Genomic DNA, 22,669 nt, shown 5'->3' with positions numbered 1-22,669 from the left:
AAATTCAGACAATGAGCTTAGCAATCAAACTCACAAGTAACTGAGATTAATCAGTAACTGAAATTCAATTCAAACAACCAAAGAGCCCAGGAAACAAACACACCCAATAGCTCACATCCAATAGTTAATCCTAGATGGGATCGAGTTTGGGTTTGCAAGGCACTGGTGAGTGGGGTCTGTGGGTGCAAAGCACTGGAGGATTGTTTATTGTTTGTTTGATGCACTGAGGATGGGTATGCAAGGCACTCGGGATGGGGTCTGTGTTTGCAAGGCACCTGGAGGTTGGTGTGTCTGTGTGTATGCAGAACTGAGTTGAGGATGGTGTGTGTGTGTGTAAGTTGCTGGGGTTGGGTGTGTGTGTGCAAGGCACATTGGGTCTGGAGTGTGCATGTGTGTAAGATCTGGCTGACAGGAATGAAGTCAGTATGTGTGAGGCACTGGTGGATAGGGATAGGGTTTGTGTGAGAAAAGCACTGAAAGAGGGGGTGTTTGTGTGCATAGACAGCTAGATACCCAAGGTAAACTGAGGCACCTGTCATAATATTACCAATATCTCTTGTATGCATCATGCTCTTTAAGCAGGCCCGAGCATCTTCCAGCAGCAGAGGGGAAGGGTAGGCTGGCCCAGCCCTTTCCCTGCTCACCAGTGGAGCTAGGACTCAGGGCACATGGTCCCTGCCACACCATGGGTAGCACCAGAGGTACACTCTGACGGCACTTTTTGTGGTGTCTCATGAGCCTGTGAGTGGGAAAGGAAGTGACAAACCAGGAAGTAAAGGGATGGGTAGGCCCCTCTGGGACTTCCACAGCTACAAACCACAGGGGCATCAGTAGCTCACACAGGGTTTGTTGTCCGTGAGGCTGCCAGATCCAAGGCCACGGGCTTTTGTCTTTGCATCTGTGCAGCTGCAGCACAAGGGGCTGTGAGCCTGTTGGTGCTTTTGGTGCTAGTGTGATGAAGACAACACTGGCTCAGCAAGAGCTGTGCAATGAAATCAGAAAACAAACTGGCTGCTTTGAGTCAGAGGTCCCTGAAGGTCCAGCAGTTAACAAAAGTGTCACTCATTTTTCCTGAGGTCATCAGACCTCAGATTTCCTCAGACAAAGAGCAGGGACTGTCTCTTATTACAGTCACGGGCAGTAGCCAGTGGAAGGGAACCCTTACCCTCATGGTGCTTTGCGTTAACCCCAATATTAGTAAATATGGGACAATGGGGGTGCTTCGAGCCTGCCAGTTCTGTTAATTGAATTCAGGTCAAGAAGTGTGGAAGGCACATAGCTCTATAACCAGAGAGGATGATAACCTCCATCTCCAGCCACAAGTGCACTGCTTGCTCTCTCATATACTCAATCTTCTTTGACTGTACGGTCAAAAGAAACCATTTTGATCATCTAGTCTGACCTCCTGCATGACACAGTCCCTATGACCCCGTATCAGCTTATGCATTATTCTCTCAGGACAGATACCAGGCTAATTGGTCTAGTCATCACTGTCATCCTGCTTGCCCTTTTGGAATGCTGCCACAACTGTGCAGTTCTCCCAGTCATTTAGAATTTCTTTAGTGCTCCAAGAATTATTAACAATGAACATCATCAATCAGAGATCACTTCAGCCAACTCTTTTCTACTCATGAGTGACAGTTCTCACAGCCCACTTTTAAAATGCTTGTGTGACAGATAGTGTTTAACATCCAGCCTGATTACTAATGGCCTGGAAAGAACTTCATCCCCATAGGAGACAAGCAGCTGTTATCTGTCTTAGGTTTCATATGACTGCCCAACACTACGTATTTGAGCACCTTCCACCAGAAACTCCCATCAGTCACCCAGGTCTCAGTGACTGCCAGGTGGCTGGCTCGTCTCATTTAAGGCAAAATCCCTGTTTGGGGAGGGATTTGGTTTGGGTTTTTTTTCCCAATGTTATTTTCTCTCTGTTGGTCAGCTGGGTTTCTTAGGGGCAGGGTTGGCAGTGCTGGTGGGGTTGTCTGGTTGAAGAGGGAACGGGGGCAGTTCTAGAAGGAAATAGTGACAGCAGGCAGGGTGGGGTGGATGATGTTGCTTATCTGCATTTTTTGCAGGACGTTTGCCATGAAGTGCTTTAGTCTCTATTGAGTCTTGAGTTTTATAAAGAAACTGCAAGGGGTGACAAAAGCCAGAGCACAGCACCAGCCCATAAGAGATGGGGTACACACCACTGCTCAGCTCAGCCCATGGGTTGGGTGCATTGTTGCTGCATGGCCAGGGTGGGAGGGCACTGCTGTCACTTGCCCAATGGAAGATGGGCACACCCTCCCCTCTCCTGGCACAAGAGGGATCTTCTCAGAAGGGCTCAGTATCCACAGCTGGGACCATTTCTCCAAAAGAGCTCAGCACAGCAGGTTCCTGGGATGCAGAGTGTGCTGAACCCCTCAGGAATCTGTTGCGAGCATTTTGGAAAACCTGACTTCTAACATTGATTTTTCTCTTGTAGAAAACGTCTCTGTCTGTCAATATCATTGAGGTGTGAGCATAACACCAGCTCTGGTTCCAAGGGCCCTGGAAATGTGCCAGAGCTGAAGACAACATGGGATAAAAGGACCATGCCAGGCAGCCGGCCTGAACCCCTGAGCACGTAGAGTTTTTTATCAAAATTATGCTTCTTCCAAGGCCTTCTCTCCACAAGGAGATCTGCATGGAGACCATTTGGATGATGCATGCAGAACTCAGCCTCACACCCATCATGTAACCACTCACGGGCCACTCAGGAGTCATTGGGGAGCCTGGAACAGTGCTGAAAGAACAAACAGCAATAGCCGATTTATAGGCCTAGGGAAGCCTTCTACTGATACAGGGATAATGTCACAGAAGTGGGGTCTCATGGCCCATGACACTCAGCGACTGCTAGGTAAATTGCAATGTGTCTTTATGCCCTTGGCATGACCAGACCTGAGGAAAAGTTCAGGTCACGAGAGCCCTACAAGGGGCCTAGCTCTCATGCAGTGCCCCTGGAGACTTGGAAGGATTTTCTGTTTCTTTAAGGTCCCACAGAAATGCCCACTTTACAGACTCCTAACCTTGTAAGCACTGACTGTGGGGCCCACTGAGATGCAGTAGGTGCTAGCTCAGGAAGGGGTGATGAGAGAACTGTTCAGTCAGAGATTTCCTCAGCAAGCCCCAAGTCAGGAGTCTGACTTGCAGGATGGTCTCTTGTTACATGTAGATGGGACCAGAGATGGAATTCCCAGTCCAAGGAGACAGCAGGTTGGCCAAATCACTTAACTGACTTCAGCTACTGGCAGTTCAGATGAGCTTCCATCCCTCTGCTTAGTACAAGTGCAACTATCCTGGGCAGATGAATACCTCAGACCAGGAAGTGCCAGTGCCACCTTGTGCCCTGCCTGGCAACAGCAAAGCAGGGCCTTGTTGCAGAGAAAGCTGGATTCAGGGAAGAGTTCTCTCTTGTATCTCACACCTGCCCAGATTATAGGGTGGCAGCAGCATAGCCGATGCTCATCAAAACATATCCCCTGCTAGCCACATTGTCTAGTAGGTCTCCAAGCTGTGGCTCAGCACTGGGTGTGGGAAGGAAATCTAGCACACATAGCTGCTGACCCTCTTCTCTGTCCAGAAGTCTGGGAATGGGAAACATTCGGAAATAGACCCAGGAACCAGAGAAATGTGTGACGAGGGGAGAGAATAGAATCCCCATGGCCGTCGGGGGCAAAAGCCCCAAGGCAAACTGCCTGTGGACCATCTGCCTCCACCCATCAGGCAAAGGCCTCAGTGCAGGGGTGTGCTTCAACTTCCTCACTCCATCCATCACAAGGCAAAGGCCTCACCATGGGCCCTGTCTTAGTCCCTTCCCTCTGCCACCTTCCAGAAAAAGGGCCTCACCACAGGAGCCTATTCTAACCCCATAACTTTGCCTCACCATATGACCTGCCACAGGTCTATCCTACTGTTCTTGGCCATTTTTATGCCTGGCATTGGAAGTGTTAAAGCAGGCCTTGCCCCAGATGCAGCATAGTTTAATGTTGGGTCCCCAAGGAGCATGCAAAGGGGTAGTTTCTTTACATACTAGTGCATGGCCTACAAGAAGTTTCTCCCCAACCCTACGGAGATGCTGCTGCTGAAAAGAGGCTGTCCCAGTGCTTCCCAGCAACACAGTGCCTGCTCTATGTAGGAGGCAATGGTGCCAGAAACTGTGTCAGGAGTTATTCCCTCTCCCTCACATGCAACTAGGAAATGTCTACTTCAGCCCACTCCCCATCACATCATCAGCCCTGAACAGGGCTAGAGTTTTTTCTCTCCTTGCCCTATGGCCTCCAAGCTAATCCTTTGGAGGCTCATATGCCACCCAAAGCCTGCCTTGGACACTATCACTGGAAACTGTAAGTTGTGGCAAACTCCTGCCTGGGTGGGCAGCAGCCATTAGGGTTCCAGGGCTTAAATATCTCTGACAACAGGGACCTGATAGGCAGGATTCCCAGCTTGAGCTATATAGTGCGTGGGTTCGATGTGACTGAGGTGTCACAAGCCTGCACCAGTGCACACTCAGATCCTGGCTCAGCCAGACTCTAGAGCTTGAATCCTTGCCTGTGCCTCAGCTGTCACACATGGGGACAAACTTCCAGTCCAACAGCATTATAGTCGCACTCCTGCCTCACTCCCTGCTGATACTGGTATGCCTTACCCCAGAACAGGCAAAGTCCCCTGATCTAGCTTCCCATGGGAGAGGGCAGTACTTATTCGACTAGGAGCTTGTTACACAGATGACACAAGCAATTCAGAAACACCAGTGAAACCTGCCAAGTTCTTGTATGGACAAAACGTTGCCCAGCAAGGTGTCTGCACTGCTTGCTGCCCATCAGCAAGGGAAGCATCCAGGGCAGAGGAGTATCCAGGGTGGTTAAAACTGAACACTTCCTGTTAGCACCCAAACCCCAAGATCCATGTGGCATCACTGTGGAATGAATTCTGTCATTCAGTACCAGCATCACTCCGACCAAAAGACTGAGGCCAAGCGAGCCCCAGTCCCTCTCCTCCACAGCTGCCTTCCTCCAACAGAAAACAGCAGCCTCCACTGGAGGAATGACCAGTCTACATTCTGGGTCCTGCTCCCTCAGGGGCCCAGATGCACAGCCCCAGGACTGATGAGAATCACAGGATCCAGAGTCTTCCAGGAACTGAATCTGCAAGCAAAGCACTTTCAGGACTCTCTGCTCCAGGGACTGCTCAGCTTCTGCCCCAGGAGTACCAGGGGGCATGGCAAGCGACTCCAAGTGGCAGGGTCTTTTCAATAAAAGTCTGGCTCAAAGGCAGATGGATCCCTGGGGTGGTTGGTCCAGTATGTGCAAAGTGCCTGGAAGCCAGCTGACAAAACTGAGGGACAGACCAAGTAGCAGAGGATGGGATGTTGCTAGAGGGCTGAGTGGGGGGGACAGAGGCAACATGGGGAGCCCTGGATATTTTCATTCAGGGAAGGGACAGCCAGGGCTGTACTGGAGCTGAGGAACGGGAGTCCCATTGGCTCTGTTCCTGGATTTTTCATCACCTCCCCAGCTGCTGGTTCCTGAAACAAGAAAGCCCCCCCCCCCCACCCCTTTCCCAGCAGCTAGGAAACCTCAAGCTCCCATCAGCCACCTTCAGAACAGACCTGTTCCTGGGGTCTGGGCAGTTTTGGGGACAGCATACTTCTCCTCTTGAGGAGTAGGTGCTTCACCCTCTGTCCATGCCTATAAGGTGCACACCTTTTCTGCTTTCAAGACAGCTTAGGCAATGACAAGAGTTGCTGATGGCTGGAGCCCAGAGACAATGCTGTTCTTGGCTGAGTCACATATAGGGAGAGGATCTCTCCCGCTTCCAGCATTCTGTCCTGTTCTATGCACTCACTAGTGCATACCCAAACAAGAAGCTAGCACCCCATCCACTGCTGTTCTCCCTCATTTGCCAGATCAAAGGGTGCTGGAGATTCCTAGATAGCACAGCATTTCTGTGCCATCCTATCTCACAGCTCCCAAGGAACTTGCACAACATCAGCCCAGGCTGGGTCCCTACCGGAAGCTGCTGCCAGGTTTGTGACAGTGTCGCTATTGGGGAGGTGATTCATCCATTGCCCCCTTCACTAATGGTCCCACTGCTCTAGTGAGCCTTGTAGAATCACCCCTCTGTTTTTGCCACTCCCTGGCACTGGCTGGGCTGCCAGACCATGTGCACTTGACAGAACAATAGTTCAATGGTGCAAAGGCCTTTCTCTCTCAAGATGGAGCCTGGAAAATGGGAGAAAGAGACATGATGCAGGATCCAGAGCACAGAGAAATCTCTGCAGGCTGTGCTCCTGAGCCAGGAGCAGGGCTGTCCCACTGGTGTGTTGGGACAGGAATGTTGCAGTGCTGGCAGAGAGGATGGAAGGGCTTACACTCACCTGCTGGGAACAAAGGGCCATATACACCAGGTGATGCCAAGTGAAAATGGATGGGCATTAGCTTGTGTTCCTGAAGGGACCTCACTTACTGAGAAAAGTGTGAGGGATGGAATCAGTGCATCCCACTGCCTCCTGAAACACCTGCTGGTAGGGATCACTTGCCTCTCTGGGACTGGGAATTTAGACCCAGGCTTGTGGGGTATACTTTCCTAAGCACTCTCATGGACCTGGGGTGGACAAATCACACAGAAGAAGAGAGGGTAACCTGCCACTTCTAAGCAGCACTTCAGCGAGCCAATGACTAGTGGTATGCTTGAGGGCAGGGATCTTTTCCTGCTACCTCGCAGGCTCCTTGCTTGTCTTTGTCATAGGGTGCCATCCCGTCATCTATTGAAGGTATCACCCTTGCTCAGGCAGCAGGGGAGGCAGATTCCTGACAAGAGCCAGCGCTGAAGATTTAAAAACCAAACCAAGCTGGCAGCAAGGGGCATGAAGAGCCACTGGCCTCCTTACCCTCCCAAAGCTCATAGGGACCTGGGAAATTTACAGCAGAGACCAAAAAGATAGTCAAGTTTACAATGTTAAAAATCATTTTATTGCATTCTACAAAGGTTACATTTTCATTTAAAAATCAATTATTTCAGTGCATGACAGTGAATCTATAGAAAAAGGATGTGAGGGCTTCAGGCATCATAGGTGTGGGGACATCCACCCCACAGACACAATGGAAGCAAGCAGGGCTCATGGTTTTGTGTCCTCTGTGGGCTAAAAGAAATGGGTTCTTTAGGACTACTAGCCACAGGGTAAAATTAGTACAAATAAGAGAGCAACTACCTTCCTCCACTGCCTGAATCTGTGGGCAGCACCCTCTGGCCTGCCTAGGCTGGACATCAGACCAGATGTTCAGAGCACTCCTTCCTGGCCTTAAATGTATGACTCCCCTAAGAAGCAGTAATCTGCTGACCCTTATCCCAAGGAGAGAGCCAGTAAGGACAGAGGTCTTGTAGTGGGTATCCTCACAGTCCTTCAGTTCACATTTCCATGATTCAGCTACGGGGACAGGAAAGAACAGTCATGGATATTTTCTACACAGAGCAAACATAGGAAGCAAGAAGACATGCAAGCCAGAGGAAAACAAGGCACTGAACAATGCTCTGGACTCCGGATGCCCGGAAAGGCAGGCCAAGTTAACAGCAGTGAGCCTACCACATGTGGCAAGTGCTCCCACTCATGCTCAGGTAACAGCAGCAAGCACTACCGCACACCCAATGTGCTTTGGAACTCATGCCCAGCTAACAGAGGTGAGTGCCCACATGCATGGGGCAGTTGTGCTCAGGAACACACCATTGAATGCAACTGCCCTGTGCATGCTGAGGGCCAAGTGATGCTCAAGCTGGTTTGCTGGCTAATGTGTTTTCTAGCACGCTGGATTTAATCAGCATGGGTGAATCCAAAGCTCTAACACGGCTTTGCCCCAGAGCCAGATAGCAGAGTGGGAAAAGGCCTTAACTGAGTTGCCTGTTGAGGCAGTCCCGGGAACAAACGGTGCCTTTGTCATGGGGTCAAGTCCAGCTCAGTTCAACAAGGAGCACAAGGGGCTGTTATGGGGCCCACAGGGCTGTTGGGGCTCCAACCCACGAATTCCGATTGACCCTCACTGGCATCTGTTGATGGGATGAAGAGTAGGCAAACCAGGGATGCTGCACTCCTTTCCACCCTCTAGAGCAGTGTTTCTTCAACTATGTTCCATGGAACACTGGTGTTCCATGAACATCTTGCAGGTGTGCCGTGAGCGTTTGGAAAAATGCAGTGAGAGTATATATTTTCTGTTATTAAAAACAAACACAATGTTTCTTCTTCATTGCTATACCTGATTAAATTACTTATTTTGTTATTGCTATATATGTTGCTGTTTGGTTTTATTTACTGTGATGCAATTTTTTTTTTTTTGCAAGAAAATTTTCTTAGGTGTTCCACAGAAAAATATTATTGTTTGGTGTTCCGTGCTCTCAAAAAGTTTCAGAAACACTGCTCTAGAGGATGTCTCTGGAGGCTTGGGTGGAGGTACAGAGTAGGCCTGCTGGTGTTGGAAGCCAGCCCTGTGACCCCTTAGGCTGAGCCTAATTTGGGGAAATTCAGAGGTCACTGGCATGGCAGCTTTACTGGTACTAGCACAAAATGACCACACAACAGAATCAAGGAAACCTGCCTGGCCAAGCAAAGCAGGGAGCTGCCAGTTAGTAAAAAGGCACAGGGAAGAGAGGCGAGCCAATGGCTCAGCACAAAGTGGGGAAAAGACGCTGCTCGTTGCCAAACTGGTCTGAGCCTCGGGCACAGAGATGATTCTGACTAGTTAATGCATTATGGTAATATATAAATACCGGAAGACTGACAAAGCCTTGTTAGCCTGTGGAAACCTTAGAGAAGGGTCTCTTGTGGCAAGTGGGTGCTTGGTCTCCAGTGACCCCATCCCAATTCATCCTGTTGTTCTGGGGGCACACGACATGGGGTCCAACTCTGTGGTAAGCACATGATGGATGAGCTGCCTTCTGGTGTGGGAGACACAAAGTCTGAAACACAAAGTGGCATGAGCACCAAAGGTATTAGATAGAGACTGGGAGAACAGGGCCATGGGAAGAAACTGGGCAGGATGTGCAGGACTCTTCTGGGTTGGGCCTATGAGTACCCCCGAAGACAAGGCCGTTGCCCTGGCAGTAACCATGCTGCACCTGGGAGCATGTCACTACAGGGAACACTCAGGTCGGAGCACAGAGACCAAGAAATATGACAGAAAGCTCTTTACCTGCTGTGTTTTGAGTGTCCTCCTCTGTGCAGCTTGCAACAAACAAGAAAACATGTTACACTCTTTTGTGAGACAGGACAGGAATGGGATCTGGCCACCATTGTCATGCGCCACAACAAATACATAGGTTTATATAACTGTGGGGCGCCCCATCCACTCACCAAGGCAGCTAAGATGAAAAAGTAACTTGCTAGGTGCAGCTGATCTGCCTGTGCTGTGACCCCATCAGATCTCATCAGCAGTATCTAAAGATCTCTGTCCGCAAGATGCACCACACTAGGTCAAAGGAATGGTGCATCTAGCTCACTATCCTTTCTTCAAACAGTGGCCAATGCCAAATGCTTCAGAGCAAATGAACAGAAAAGGCAGCCACTGAGTGATCCATCCTCATCATCCAGTCCTGGTTTCTGGCAATCAAAGGATAGAAACATGCCCAGAGTATGGTGCTGCATCCATGACCATCTTAACTAGAAGCCACTGCTGCACATATTCTTCACGAACACACCTACTTGAATGCCAATATAACTCCGGCTTTCACAATAACCAAGGAATGCCACAGTTTGACTGTGCACTATGTGAAGAAATACTTCCTTTATTGGTTTGAAACCTGATGCCTGTGAATTTTACTGGGTGACCCCCTGTTCTTCTGTTATGTGAAGAAGTAAATAACATTCCTTATTCACTTTCTCCATACAAGTCATGATTTTATACACCTCTATTATATCCCATCTCTTTTCCAAACTGAAAAATCCTAGTCTCTCAACTCTCTCTTCCAGAGAGAGGGGAGATCAGATGAGCCACTGTTAGGTCCTGTGATGATATTGCTGGTGTAGATATGCGAGCAAAGCTGGCAGTGAGGTTTGTTCCTACACCATTGAATCATTCACTCATTGAGACTCTGCAGTTCTGCCCAAAACAAAAAAGCAGCCATGCGGCTCTTTAAAGACTAACAAAATAATTTATTCGGTGATGAGCTTTCGTGGAACAGACCCACTTCTTCGGATCATAGCCACACCAGAACAGACTCAATATATAAAGCACAGAGGTCCAAAAATTATCATCAAGGTTGACAAATCAGAAAAATTGTTATCAAGGTTGGCAAATCAGAAGAGCAGAGGGGTGGCAGGAGGGGGGCGTGGGGTGGGGAGAGTAAGAGTTAGATAAAACAAAGTATATCAGAGAATCTTTATAATAGGTTGGGCAATTACTGTCCCAGTTCAAACCACGTGTTAATGTGTTGAATTTGAATATAAATGACACTTCTGAGCACTCCCTCTGTAAACGACTGTTAAAGTTCCTTTTCAGTAAAACACAGACGTTCAGGTCATTAACAGAATGGCCCACTCCATTAAAGTGCTGGCTGACAGGTTGTGAGTTAGGAGTTTTTTGATGTCTGTTTTGTGTCCATTCATTCTTTGTCAAAGAGTGTTTGCAGTCTGTCTTATATACATGGCACGTGGGCAATGTTGGCACATGATGGCACATATGATGTTAGCTGAGGAACAGGAGAATGTGCCCAGGATTCTGTAATTACTGTGGTTAGGTCCAGTGATGGTATCTCCACAATAGGTATGTGGACAAAGCTGGCAACAAGGCTTGTTGCAAGAAAAAGTTCCAGGATTGGTATTATTGTGGTATAGCCTGTGGTTGCTAGTGAGAATCCTCATAAGGTTGGGAGACTGTCTACAGGAGAGAACAGGCCTGTCACCTAGGGCCTTCTGGAGTGTGACATCCTGATTTAGGATAGGCTGTACGTCTTTAATGATGTGTTGCAGTGGTTTGAGTTGGAGGCTGTAGGCAATGACCAGTGGTGTTCTGTTATTGGCTCTTTGGGCCTATCTTGAAGTAGTTGGTTTCTGGGTATTTGTTTGGCCCTGTCAATTTGGTTTTTTTACTTCTCCCGGTAGGTAATTCAAGTTTATGAATGTTTGGTAGAGATCTCGTAGTCTCTGTCAGCAGGATCAGAGTAGATGCGATTGTACCTAAGGCCTTGATTGTAAACGATGGCTCTTCTTGTGTGTGCAGGATGGAAGCTAGAAGCATGTAGGTAAGTATAGTGGTCAGTGGGTTTCTGGTAGTGTGCTACTGATCAGGCCATCATTGATTTGTACTGTAGTGTCCAGGAAATGTATCCCTCTTGTGTAGTGGTCAAGGCATAAGCTGATGGTGGGATGCAGATTGTTAAAGCTTCTGTGGAATTCTTCTAGAGTCTCTTTACCATGGGTCCAAATGATAAAGATGTCACTGATGTATCCTAAGTAAAAGAGGGGTAATAGGGGATGAAAGCTGAGGAATCGTTGCTCCAAGTCAGCCATAAATATATTAGCATATTGTGGGGCCATGCAGGTGCCCATAGCAATGCCACTAATCTGGAGGTATAAATTATCCCCAAATCAGAAATAATTGTGGGTGAGAACAAAGTTACAGAGGTCAGACTTTATATATTGAGTCTGTTCTGGTATGGCTATGATCTGAAGAAATGGATCTGGCTCCATGAAAGCTCATTACCTAATAAATTATTTTGTTAGCTTTTAAAGTGCTACTTGACTGCTTTTTTGTTTTAATAGAATACAGACTAACACAGCTATCTCTCTTTATGATTTGGACCCATGGCACAGAGGCTCTAGAAGAATTCCACAGAGACTTTAACAATCTACACCCCACCATCAACTTATGCCTCGATTACAACATGTAAGAGATATGTTTCCTGGACACTACAGTACTCATCAAGGATGACCTGATCAGTACCACACTGTACCGAAAACCTACTGATCACTATACTTATCTACACCCTTCTAGTTTCCATCCTGCACATGTGACTAGATCCATTGTTTACAGTCAAGCTCTTAGGTACAATCGCATTTGCTCTGATCCAACTGACAGAGACCAAAAACGACAAGAACTTTACCAAATATTCATAAACCTGAATTACCCACCCGAAGAAGTAAAAAAACAAATCGACAGGGCCAGAAGAATACCCAGAGACCAGCTACTCCAAGATCAGCCCAAAAAAGCCAAGAACAACACCACTGGTCATCACCTACAGCCCCCAACTCAGACCACTGCAACGAATTATTAAAGACCTACAACCTATGCTTAATCAGCATGCTACACTCCAGAAGGCCCTGGGTGACATGCCTATTCTGTCCTACAGACAACCTCCCAACCTCATGAGGATCCTCACTAACAGCCACAGTCTATACCCCAGAAACATCAGTCCTGGAATGTTTCCCTGCAACAAAGCCCACTGCCAGCTTTGTCCACATATCTTCTCTGGAAATACCATCACTGGACCTAACCAGGTTACTCACACAATCACGGGCACTTTCTCATGCTCCTCTACTAACATCATATATGCCATCATGTGCCAACAACGCCCAGATGCTTTGTATATTGGACAGACTTCTAACTCCCTTAGACAAAGGGTCAATGGGCACAAAACAGACATCAAAACACTCCAGATCCACAAACCAGTTAGTCAACATTTTAATGGAATGGGGCATTCTGTCAATGACCTCAAGGTATGTGTGTTACTGAAGAAGAATTATCGCACCGTTCTGGAAAGGGAAGCAGCCGAGCTGGCTTTTATATTCAAATTCGGCACATTAATACATGGTTTAAATCGCAATGGGAACTTTCTGAGTCACTATAGGGGCTTATCTGCATACTTGGCTCAGTCTAATTCTTGACCTTCCCCCCCCGCACCCCTCCACTCTCTGATTTGCTCATCTTGATTATCTTTTTCTGATTTGTCCTCCTTGCTTACCATTTTTGGTTCTCTGTGCCTGAAATATTGAGTCTGTTCTGGTATGGCTATGGTCTGAAGAAATGGGTCTGTCCCACGAAGGCTCACCTAATAAACTATTTTGCTAGTCTTTAAAGTGCTACTTGACTGCTTTTTGTTTTGATAGCTCTCTCCCTGTCATTATTCTGTAGTTCTGCCTGTCTACCTGTTCCTGTGTGTAGAACTGGATGCACTTCAGAGAAAACTACTGTTGGAAGTCCTGGACTTCAATCTCTTTCTTAGCAGCCTAAGTTTGGCCTCCAACACCTCACTCATATCCTTCCCTATGTCACAGGTACCTATGTCATTGGCACCATGACCACTGGCCCCTTCCTTGCACTACACATAAGTCTATCTAGATGTCTCAAGACAGCCACAACCCTTGCACCAGGCAAGGAAGTTATCATACACTTGTTCTGGTCATCAAAAACCCAGCTATCTGTTTCTAATGATCGAATCCCCCATTACAAACAGACTGGAGTTCCCTCCTATGGAGAGGTATCCTCAGCGTGCAAGGATAGCACATCATCATTTGGAAGCAGGGTCCCAACTGTGGAATTATATCCCACTGCTCCAGCTGAATGCTCTCCTTCCCTGAGCCATCAGCCCTTCTTAACTGTACAGAGGCTGTCTGACTGGAGGTGGAACTGTTCTATGGTGTCCTGGAAAACCTTATTTGTGCCCCTCTCTGGCTCCCTTAGCTCCCCCAATTTAACCACCCTGGCCTTGAAAGTCAATACGTGTTCTCTGAGGGCGAGGAGCTCCTTGCACCATATGTGAACATATGCCACCTGTTCACAGAGTAGGTAATCATATACACCCATTGGATGAAATAAGCAGGATAATTCCCATTCTGCTGCTGGGCTTCTGCCTGCATTCTCTCCTACATATAATTAGATTCTTGTTAGGGTTTTTATTTAAATCAATTAAATCAGGCTTTAATAACAGAGAGGTACCCATGTTCATCTGTATTCTAACAAAACAAATCAGCAGTCATGTAGCACTTTAAGGACAAACAAAATAATTTATTAGGTGATCAGCTTTCGTGGGACAGACCCACAAAATCATCACCCAATAAATTATTTTGTTAGTCTTTAAAGTGCTACATGACTGCTGATTTGTTAAGTTAGGGTTTAGTTTAGTTTAAAAGAAGTGTTAAAGAATGTCCCCTTCAAACCTCCCCTCTAAATCCCCACAGGAAAGGAGAGGTTACTCACTCTGTGCAGTAACTGGAGTTCTTCAAGATGGTTGTCCCCATGGGTGCTCCACCTTGGGTGTGTCGACACCACTGTGCTCACAGGCCCAAGATTTTCTTAGCAGTGTCCCCCAGCTGCCTGCCTGCGTGCACAGAGCACAGGCGCGAGATGCCTGTGACAGCTACTGCTCATGCATGGGCAGCCTGCCACCTCTGTTCTTCTCTGATCCTGATGCCTAGGTAAAAATCCAAAGCAGAGGTGAGGTAGGTGGGTGGTGGAGCACCCACGGGGACAACGATCTCGAAGAACTTCAGTTACTGCACAGGGTGAGTAACTTCTCCTTCTTCTTTAAAGGTCCCCGTGGGTGCTCCACCTTAGGTGACTACAGAGCAGGTTTGGAGGTGGGAACTTAGGATGTGTGTTGGCAGGTAATAATATGGAGTGGCCAAACGTGGTTTGAGAGTTAGAGTAGGATTGTATGGTATAGTGATGTGTAAAAGTATGTGCAGAGGCTCATGTTGCTGCTCTGCAGGTGTCTTCTGTAGATACGCCCTGGCAAAAGGTGGTAGATGCAGCCATTGCCCGCGTGGAATGTGCCTGAAGATTTGCCGGAGGTTGTTTATTCGCGTTAGCATAGGCAAGTCTTGTGCATCCGGAAATCCACTTAGAGAGTCTCTGTTTGGAAATGGGCATGCCACGTTACCTGTCTGCCGTGGAGACGAACAGTCAAGTTGTCTTACAGAAATCTTGTGTTCTTTGCAGCTAAAAGGACAGTGCTCGCCGTAAATCCAGGGAATGCAGCTACCTGTGCTCATCACTGGCGTGTGCTTTGGGGAAAAATAGTGATAGGTAGACTAGCTCCTTACAACGGAACAAGGTGAGCACTTTCAAGAGGAACTCAGGGTGTGTACGTAGTACCACTTTGTCTTTGTAAAAGGTTGCATAGGGAGGTTCTGACATGAGAACGCTGATCTCTCTACCCTGCGTGTTGCCGTTTTTGCCACAAGGAAAGCTACATTCATGGAGAGATGTAGCAGGGAGCAGGTGGACAATGGTTCAAAGGGTTTCCCCATGAGAGATGTGAGAACTAAACTGAGGTCACAAGCCAGTGCTGGGTCCTTAATTGGGGGAAACAGGTAAGACTCCTCAGGAATCGTTTGACTGAAGGGTGAGTAAAGACTGAACAGTCCTGAATTGGCAGGTGGCATACTGATATGGCAGTCAGGTGGACCCTGAGGGTTACTTATTGATAGGTTCATTTGTTGCAGGTGGGTCAGGTGAGTGAGTATTTGTGGAACCCCTGATTGCATTGAGTCACATGACTGTGATTGGCACCATGATATAAAATGCTGCCACTTTTGAGAATATGTCTTCCTTGTTGTCAGTCTTCTGCTCATTTCCAGGATCATCCAAACCTGTGGTGGGCACAGGAGCTCCATGTCCATCAGCCAACCAGATACTATACATGCAGGTGGAGACAGTCAATGGCTGGGTGGCAAACTGAGCTGTTCTGCTGAGAGAGGAGTGGCGGAACAGGGGAAGTGATGAGGAGGATGCCTGGAGAAAGTAGCAGGTTGAAGAACCAGGTTTGTCCGGGCCACCTGGGTGCTAGGAGGATGATCCAAGCTCCATCCCACCTTGTGTTGGCTATCACCCTCTGAGTGAGGGGTCTCAGTGGGAATACATACATTAAAGGTGCATTCTATGTGATGTTGAATGCATCCCATAGAGAGCTGCAGCCTAATCCAAATCTGCAGCAAAATAGGGGGAAGAGAGTGTTGGCAGCTGTGGCAAACAGGTCTATCATCGGGAAGCCTCACTTGCGGAAAACGTGGCAGATGGAGGACTTGTTGATTTCCCACTCATGGTCTTTTGAGAAAATGCGACTGAGAGGGTCTCCCTGAGTAGTACTGCTTCCTGGCACAGTTGTTTCGAGTGTACCCCACCCTGCTTGTTTATATAATGCATGGCTGTCAGATTGTCTATTAGTATGCATACTGTAGTGTTGGAGATCTGGGCAGAGAAGTGCATGCACGCATACTGAACTGCTCTCCACTCTATGAGACTGATGCGTTGCAGTTGCTCGCTTGGGGATCATGTACCCTGGACTACTTGCCCCCGAGATGAGCACCCCATCCCATGAGGGAGGCATCCAATGTGATCATGTATGTAGGAGAGGGGTCTCTGGAAAGGCACATATTGCTGGGATGCACGTATTGCTCGGTTGCATCCACCAGGTGAGGGAGCTCCTGACCTTGGCTTGGATGCTCAGTGTCTTGTTCAGCGGGTGTAGGTGAGACCCGAATACCGCTCTGAATCATGCCTGCATGGGTTTTATTCGTAAACGTGCGTTTGGCGCCATTGATATCACTGCTGCCATGTGACTTGGTAGGCATAAGCATTGTCTGGCAGGTACTTGGTGAAAGCTGCAGACCGGTGACAAGGTCTTGTATCGCCTTCAGCCTGTGTGGTGGAAGTGAGGCTGTAGCAGTCTGGCAGTGTAGGAGTGCCCCTATGAATCTGAGTCTTGGGGCCGCTGCAAGGGTGCACTTTTGAAGGTTCATGCACAGGCAGAGGCTGGAGAAAAGAGTCCTGGTGAATGACATTGCTTGCTCATTCTGTGCTCGGGATTGACCCTTATCAGGCAATCGTATAGATAGGGAGAAATGGTTACTCCCTTTGTTCTCAGGAAAGGAGTGACCACTGCCAGGACCTTTGAAAAGATCCTCGGTGCTGTACATAGGCCAAAGGGAATCACTCTGTATTGGTAATGGTGATTTGCTATGGTGAATCTGAGAACATCCTGTGTGCTGGGTGACTGGATATATGGAAGTATGCATCTTGTAGGTCGAGAGTGGACAACCAGACCCTCTCTGAAGAGCAGGGAGAGCAGTGGCTAGCATTACCATCTTGAATTTTTGACAGAGAATCTGCCAGTTCAGGTATCTGAGATCTAAGGTGGGTCTCCAGCCCCCTGATTTCTTCTCCATGAGGAAGTACCTTGAATACAGTCCCATTCCTCTGTTTTCGGTGGGTACTGCTTCTATGGCCCCCAACCGAAGTAATCGTTGTGCCTCTTGCAGGAGCAGCAACTCATGAGAGAGGTCCCTGAAAAGGGACAGAGAAGGGGAATGGGGTTGGGGCATGGAGGTAAACGGGATCACATAGCCTGTCTGCACAATCTCCAGGACCCACTGGTCGTTCGTGATGGTTCACCATGCAGAGAAGAATGCTGCTAGCCTTGAGCCGAAGATGGTGTGTGGCTCCATCTGGGACCCACGATCTAAGGGGGCTGTCCAACTCTCGACCAAAGCTTCAAAATGACTTGGTGCAATGGGGCCTGCTGACTCAGGGACTGGGTTGAAGATTGCCTCCCCCTAGACTGCTTTTGGTGTCGCCTATTATTGAATTGCCTGTTATTAAAAGCCTATGCCTTGTATCTGTAGTTGCATTGTCTGTTTTGACAGCACTTTGAAGTGGATGAATGAAGCCCAGAGTACACAAGTTTACCCTTGATTCTGTGATGTAGTGTAAAGTCTCATTATTACTCTTGACAAAGAGATGAGACATCTCAAAGGGCAGGTTTTCCACCATGGCCTCTTTGGGTTTTCACCTCTTTGGTGAACCCAGACAGTTGTAGGACGGACACTCACCTCATGACTACTGCAGAGGGTGGGGACCTGGCTGCAGTATCTGCTGAGTCTAACACAGATTGCAGGGCTGTTTTTGCGATTAGACAGCCTTTCATGAGTGCCTTGGCTAGCAGGGCCATATAATAGGCAATTCGAAATTGTAGCCTGGCTGAGGAGTATGCTTACTCTTCCATTGTGTTCAGCCTGTTCCAGTCTTTGTCCCCAAAGTTGATCCTGTAATCGTGTTGCTTTTCCCCGACTTACTGACTCCACTATCAGTGAGTTGTAGTGCAGGTGGTAGAAAAGGAATTCTGCGCCCAAGGGGGCAATGAAGTATATGTGCTCTAGCCTCTTTGAGGCGGGCAAGATTGAGACTGAGATATTCCAGAGGAGTTTGGCTGGCTCTAGCAGAGCCTCATTAATTGGAATTGCCAGTCTGTTACATGTACAAGTCTGGCTTTTTTTTTCTCTCTCTCTCTTTAGATAAGGAGGGTTTGGACGTCTCCTTCTCTCGCCTCTTAGGTGAGGACACCTGGGCTGCCCCCTTAACTGCAGGGAGGTTGGCAGCACAGTGTTTTGAGGCATATGACCCCTTCAGGCCTCTGGGGGATTTCCCCCTCTTTGTAGGGCTGGCCAGAGGCAGAGCCCTGTCAGAGCTCTCAACCCCCTGTGGGCAGTCGAAGACAGAGAGGACAGGTGTGAAGGAAGGAGAGAGGGCAAGTGGTTCTCCCCCCTTGAATGTGAGGCACGTTCTTTGGTCCCAGATAGCCTTGACTTGGTAGATGTATGCTTGCTGGTGCAGGGTCTGCCCCTTGGCACCAGGAATGGTTGTGGTAGGGTCTGTGACCAAGGCTGTTGCCTGAATGCCCCCCATGGGTCCCAACATGGCCAGCTGGGTAGTGCAGGTGGGGGTACCCAGTGCTGTTGCCAGTGTTGTGGCTGTGGTAGGTTAGGATGCCTCTGTGTATGTTTCTGAGAAGAAATGTAGCACTTTAAAGACTAACAAAATTATTTATTCAGTGATGAGCTCTCATGGGACAGACCTACTCCTCTGATCTGATCTGATCGAAGAAATGGGTCTGTCCGACGAACGCTCATCTCCGAATAAATCATTGTGTTAGTCTTTAAAGTGCTACATTTCTGCTGCTTTGTTTTGCTGGAATACAGACTAAGATGGCTACCTCTCTGTTTCTGAGGAGGAACGTTTTCCTCTGAATCTGAGGAACTAGAAAAACCAGTAGCTAGCGTGTCAGAATAGGAGAGCCTGGGGCCTGTAAAGAGCTCTCAGTTAGCAGAGGAGTGCCTGGAGTGGAGGTAATAAACAGCTCCTCCATAGAAGTGTAAGGCAGGAATGGTGGTGGTGGTGGGGTATTGGTACCGGAGCCCCCTGAGCTGTTGGTACCGAGAGGAGAGAAGTGGCAGTTGTGGCTGACAGAGTTGTGGCGCACTTCCTCGGTACCGTCTTCTCGGCGCTTCTCCCTGCAGGCTTTGGAGAAGTGAAAGCAGATGTGCTCTGGCCAATTACCGACTTAAGTCTGCTGAGCTGAGGCCGATGGCCTGCCAAAGAGTCTCACCACTTGAGGTAAGGAGGGTTTGGACCTCTCCTCTCGCCTCTTGGGTGAGGACACCTGGGCTGCCCCCTTAACTACAGGGAGGGTGGCAGCATGGTGTTTTGAGGCGGTCCCTTGCACTCTCGGGGACACAGAGCCAGATGAGGCATATGACCTTTTCATGCCTCTGGGGGATTTCCCCCTCTTTGTAGGGCTTGTGAGAGGCAGAGCCCTGTCAGTGTTGTCAACCCCCTGTGGGCTACTCCTGAGGGGGGAATCTGATTGCTCTGCAGGAGCCAAAGCCTGCTCCATAAGCAAGACGTGGAGCTGCTGCCCTCTGGCTCTGCGGGATCGTTCTGAAAGGCTCCTGCAGTGAGGACAGCCTTCAGGTTTGTGCTGGTATCCCAAGCACCGGACACAGCAAGAGTGGCTCTCTGAAAGAGGAATTGAGACTGCACAGGCAGAGCACTTCTTAAAGCCTGGGAAACTCGGCATGAGTAACTGGCTGGCTGCACTTCAGGGGCCGTTAAAGGAGAAGCTGCTTCAGCAGCTCTCCTTGCTGTCAAAGTCTGTTTGATGTTTACTGACTCTATTTAAAGACTAGTAACAGAGAGGAAGCCGTGCTAGTCTATACACTATCAAAACAAAAAAGCAGTCAAGTAGCACTTTAAAGACTAGCAAAATAGTTTATTAGGTGAGCTTTCGTGGGACAGACCCACTTCTTCAGACCATAGCCAGACCACAACAGACTCAATATTTAAGGCACAGAGAACCAAAAACAGTAAGCAAGGAGGACAAATCAGAAAAAGATAATCAAGGTGAGCAAATCAGAGAGTGGAGGGGTGGGGGGGAAGGTCAAGAATTAGATTGAGCCAAGTATGCAGACGAGCCCCTGTAGTGACTCAGAATGTTCCCATCACGATTTAAACCATGTGTTAATGTGCCGAATTTGAATATAAAAGCCAGCTTGGCCGCTTCTCTTTCCAGAATGTTCTGTCGTTTCCGTTCCGGAAAGAGAAGCGGCCGAGCTGGCTTTTATATTCAAATTCGGCACATTAACACATGGTTTAAATCGTGATGGGAACTTTCTGAGTCACTATAGGGGCTCGTCTGCATACTTGGCTCAATCTAATTCTTGATCTTCCCCCCACCCCTCCACTTTCTGATTTGCTCACCTTGATTATCTTTTTCTGATTTGTCCTCCTTGCTTACTGTTTTTGTTCTCTGTGTCTTAAATATTGAGTCTGTTCTGGTCTGGCTATGATCTGAAGAAGTGGGTCTGTCCCATGAAAGCTCACCTAATAAACTATTGTGCTAGTCTTGAAAGTGCTACTTGACTGCTTTTTATTTAAAGACTCTTCTTCTTATCTTAATTGATTGTTTGTCTGTTTGTTTTTCAGGTCTGAGGGAGTGAAACTAAAATGCGATTGGAGCTGGCAGCAAGAAGAGAAGAACTGAAGATGACAGGCTGCCCATGCATACGCAGCAGCTGTCACAGGCATCTCCAGCCTGTGCTCTGTGCACACGGGCAGCCAGCTGAGGGGTACTGCTAAGAAAATCTTCCGCCCGTGAGTGCAGTGGTGCAGACACACCTAAGGTGGAGCACCCAGTGTGAAGCACCCATGGGGACCCTCGAAGAATTACTCCCTGTTAGCTAGAATCATAGAATTCTAGGGCTGGAGGGGACCTCAGGAGGTAATCTAGTCCAGCCCGCTGCCTAAAGCAGGATCAACTCAATCGCAACTAAATCACCCCAGCCATAACTATGTCAAGCCGGGACTTACAACCTCTAGGGATGGAGATTCCACCACCTCTCTCTGTAACACATTCCAGTACTTTACCACCCTCTTGGGGAAATAGTTTTTCCTAATATCCAACATATATCTCTCCCTCTGTAACGTCAGAGCATTGCTACTTGGTTCTACCATCTGTCACCACTGAGAACAGTTTCTCACGGTCCTCTTTAGAGCTCCATTTCAGGAAGTTAAAGGCTGCCATCAAATCACCCCTCACTCTTCTCTTCTGCAAACTAAATAAGCCCAAATCTCCCAAACTCTCCTCACAGGTCATATGCTCCAGTCCCTTAATCATTTTCGTTGCCCTCCACCGAACGCTCTCCACTGCATCTACATCCTTTCTATACTGGGGGGTGGGGGCAGAACTGGATGCAGTACTTCAGATGTGGCCTCACTAGTGCCCAATAGAAGGGAATAATCAAGTCCTAATGAACCCAAATATGCTGTTAGCCTTCTTGGCTACAAGGGCACACTGTTGACTCATTTACAGCCTCTCATCCACTGTAAACCCTAGGTCCTTTTCTGCTGCACTACTACTTAGCCAGTTGGTCCCCAGCCTGTTACAATGCTTGGGATTCTTCAGTCCTAAGTGTACGACTCTGCACTTCTTGTTGAACCTCATCAAATTTCTATTGGTCCAGTCCTCCAGTTTGTCCAGGTCACTGTGGACCCCACCCCTACCCACCAATTTGTCTACCTGACCCCCTATCTTAGTGTAATCTGCAAATTTGCTGAGAGTTCAATCCATCCCCTCATCCAGGTCATTAATAAAGATGTTGAACAGTTCTGGCCCTAGAACTGATCCCTGGGGCACTCCACTTGAAACCGATTGCCAACCAGACCCTGAGCCATTGACCACTACCCATTGGGCCCGACATGGCTCCCTAACTCTGTACATTGTGTGATGAGTTTAAACAACCAAAGCAATGTGGCCTATAGAGCTCTATTATTTATAGGCTCCCACCCTGCTCTGGCTGCACCAGCTTTCCTTCCCCTTTAGCTTTCTCAGTAGTCCTAGTGCAGAGAATTCTGCTGCCCTATCCTGGAGAGTGCATCTTTGGGGCTTTAGCATTCAACACTGCTCCCCAGGGACTGGCCACAAGGAAGACAATGCCACAGAGCCAACCCCTCTTTCTCACATTGCTTGTCTCAATACAGTTCCCCTCTGACATCTCACTATTCCCCTAAAGCCAACAGGACCCCTGCAACAGCCTGGAGCACGGCACAGAGCTAACATCTTTATGAGTAAATGAAATCAGCATGCTCATCTCAGCTGAAGATAGGAAATTGCCCTACATCCTCAGACTTCAGGCTTGCTCTATGCTCAGTGGGTTCTTCTATCATTTGGTTACCTACCTAGAAAAGACTTCATTGAGATCCTCCTCCTCCTCCTCCTCCTCCTCCCCCTGGCAAACCAATAAAGAGGAAAGTATAAATACCAATGACTCCATTTGGGATACTGCTCCCACTCAGCAACACAGCCCAAATGACCCTGCCATATCTCC

The 22,669-nt window shown here is 48.2% G+C and overlaps 2 protein-coding genes across 10 annotated transcripts in view; one reads left to right on the top strand and one right to left on the bottom strand.

The window, feature by feature from the left end:
- The window catches only part of FNDC4 (fibronectin type III domain containing 4), a 67,469-nt gene extending 64,963 nt beyond the window's left edge, over positions 1 to 2,506 (top strand). The window contains 1 exon segment of the mRNA XM_074989167.1: positions 2,471 to 2,506. Coding sequence (XP_074845268.1) covers positions 2,471 to 2,506 — 36 coding nt within the window.
- A 4,478-nt stretch (positions 2,507 to 6,984) lies between these two features.
- The window catches only part of LOC142010671 (low density lipoprotein receptor adapter protein 1-like), a 104,630-nt gene continuing 88,945 nt past the window's right edge, over positions 6,985 to 22,669 (bottom strand). For 2 of the 9 annotated variants that reach the window (XR_012644863.1, XM_074989092.1), the window contains 3 exons: positions 22,521 to 22,570; positions 8,785 to 8,973; positions 6,985 to 7,453 (listed from right to left, as the gene is read on the bottom strand). Coding sequence is in view for 7 of the 9 variants with exons in the window: in XM_074989092.1 (XP_074845193.1) it covers positions 8,822 to 8,973; positions 22,521 to 22,570 (202 nt within the window). In the remaining 2 variants the exon portion in view is untranslated. Of the gene's footprint in view, positions 8,974 to 9,206; positions 9,239 to 22,520; positions 22,571 to 22,669 lie in introns of all 9 variants that reach the window. The other 7 variants (XM_074989091.1, XM_074989090.1, XM_074989093.1 and 4 more) reach the window with 5 other exon arrangements.

The sequence above is a fragment of the Carettochelys insculpta genome, chromosome 3 (assembly GCF_033958435.1).
Source record: "Carettochelys insculpta isolate YL-2023 chromosome 3, ASM3395843v1, whole genome shotgun sequence".
In the NCBI taxonomy this organism is placed as follows: domain Eukaryota; kingdom Metazoa; phylum Chordata; order Testudines; family Carettochelyidae; genus Carettochelys; species Carettochelys insculpta.
This window is presented reverse-complemented; position numbering and strand designations above follow the sequence as displayed.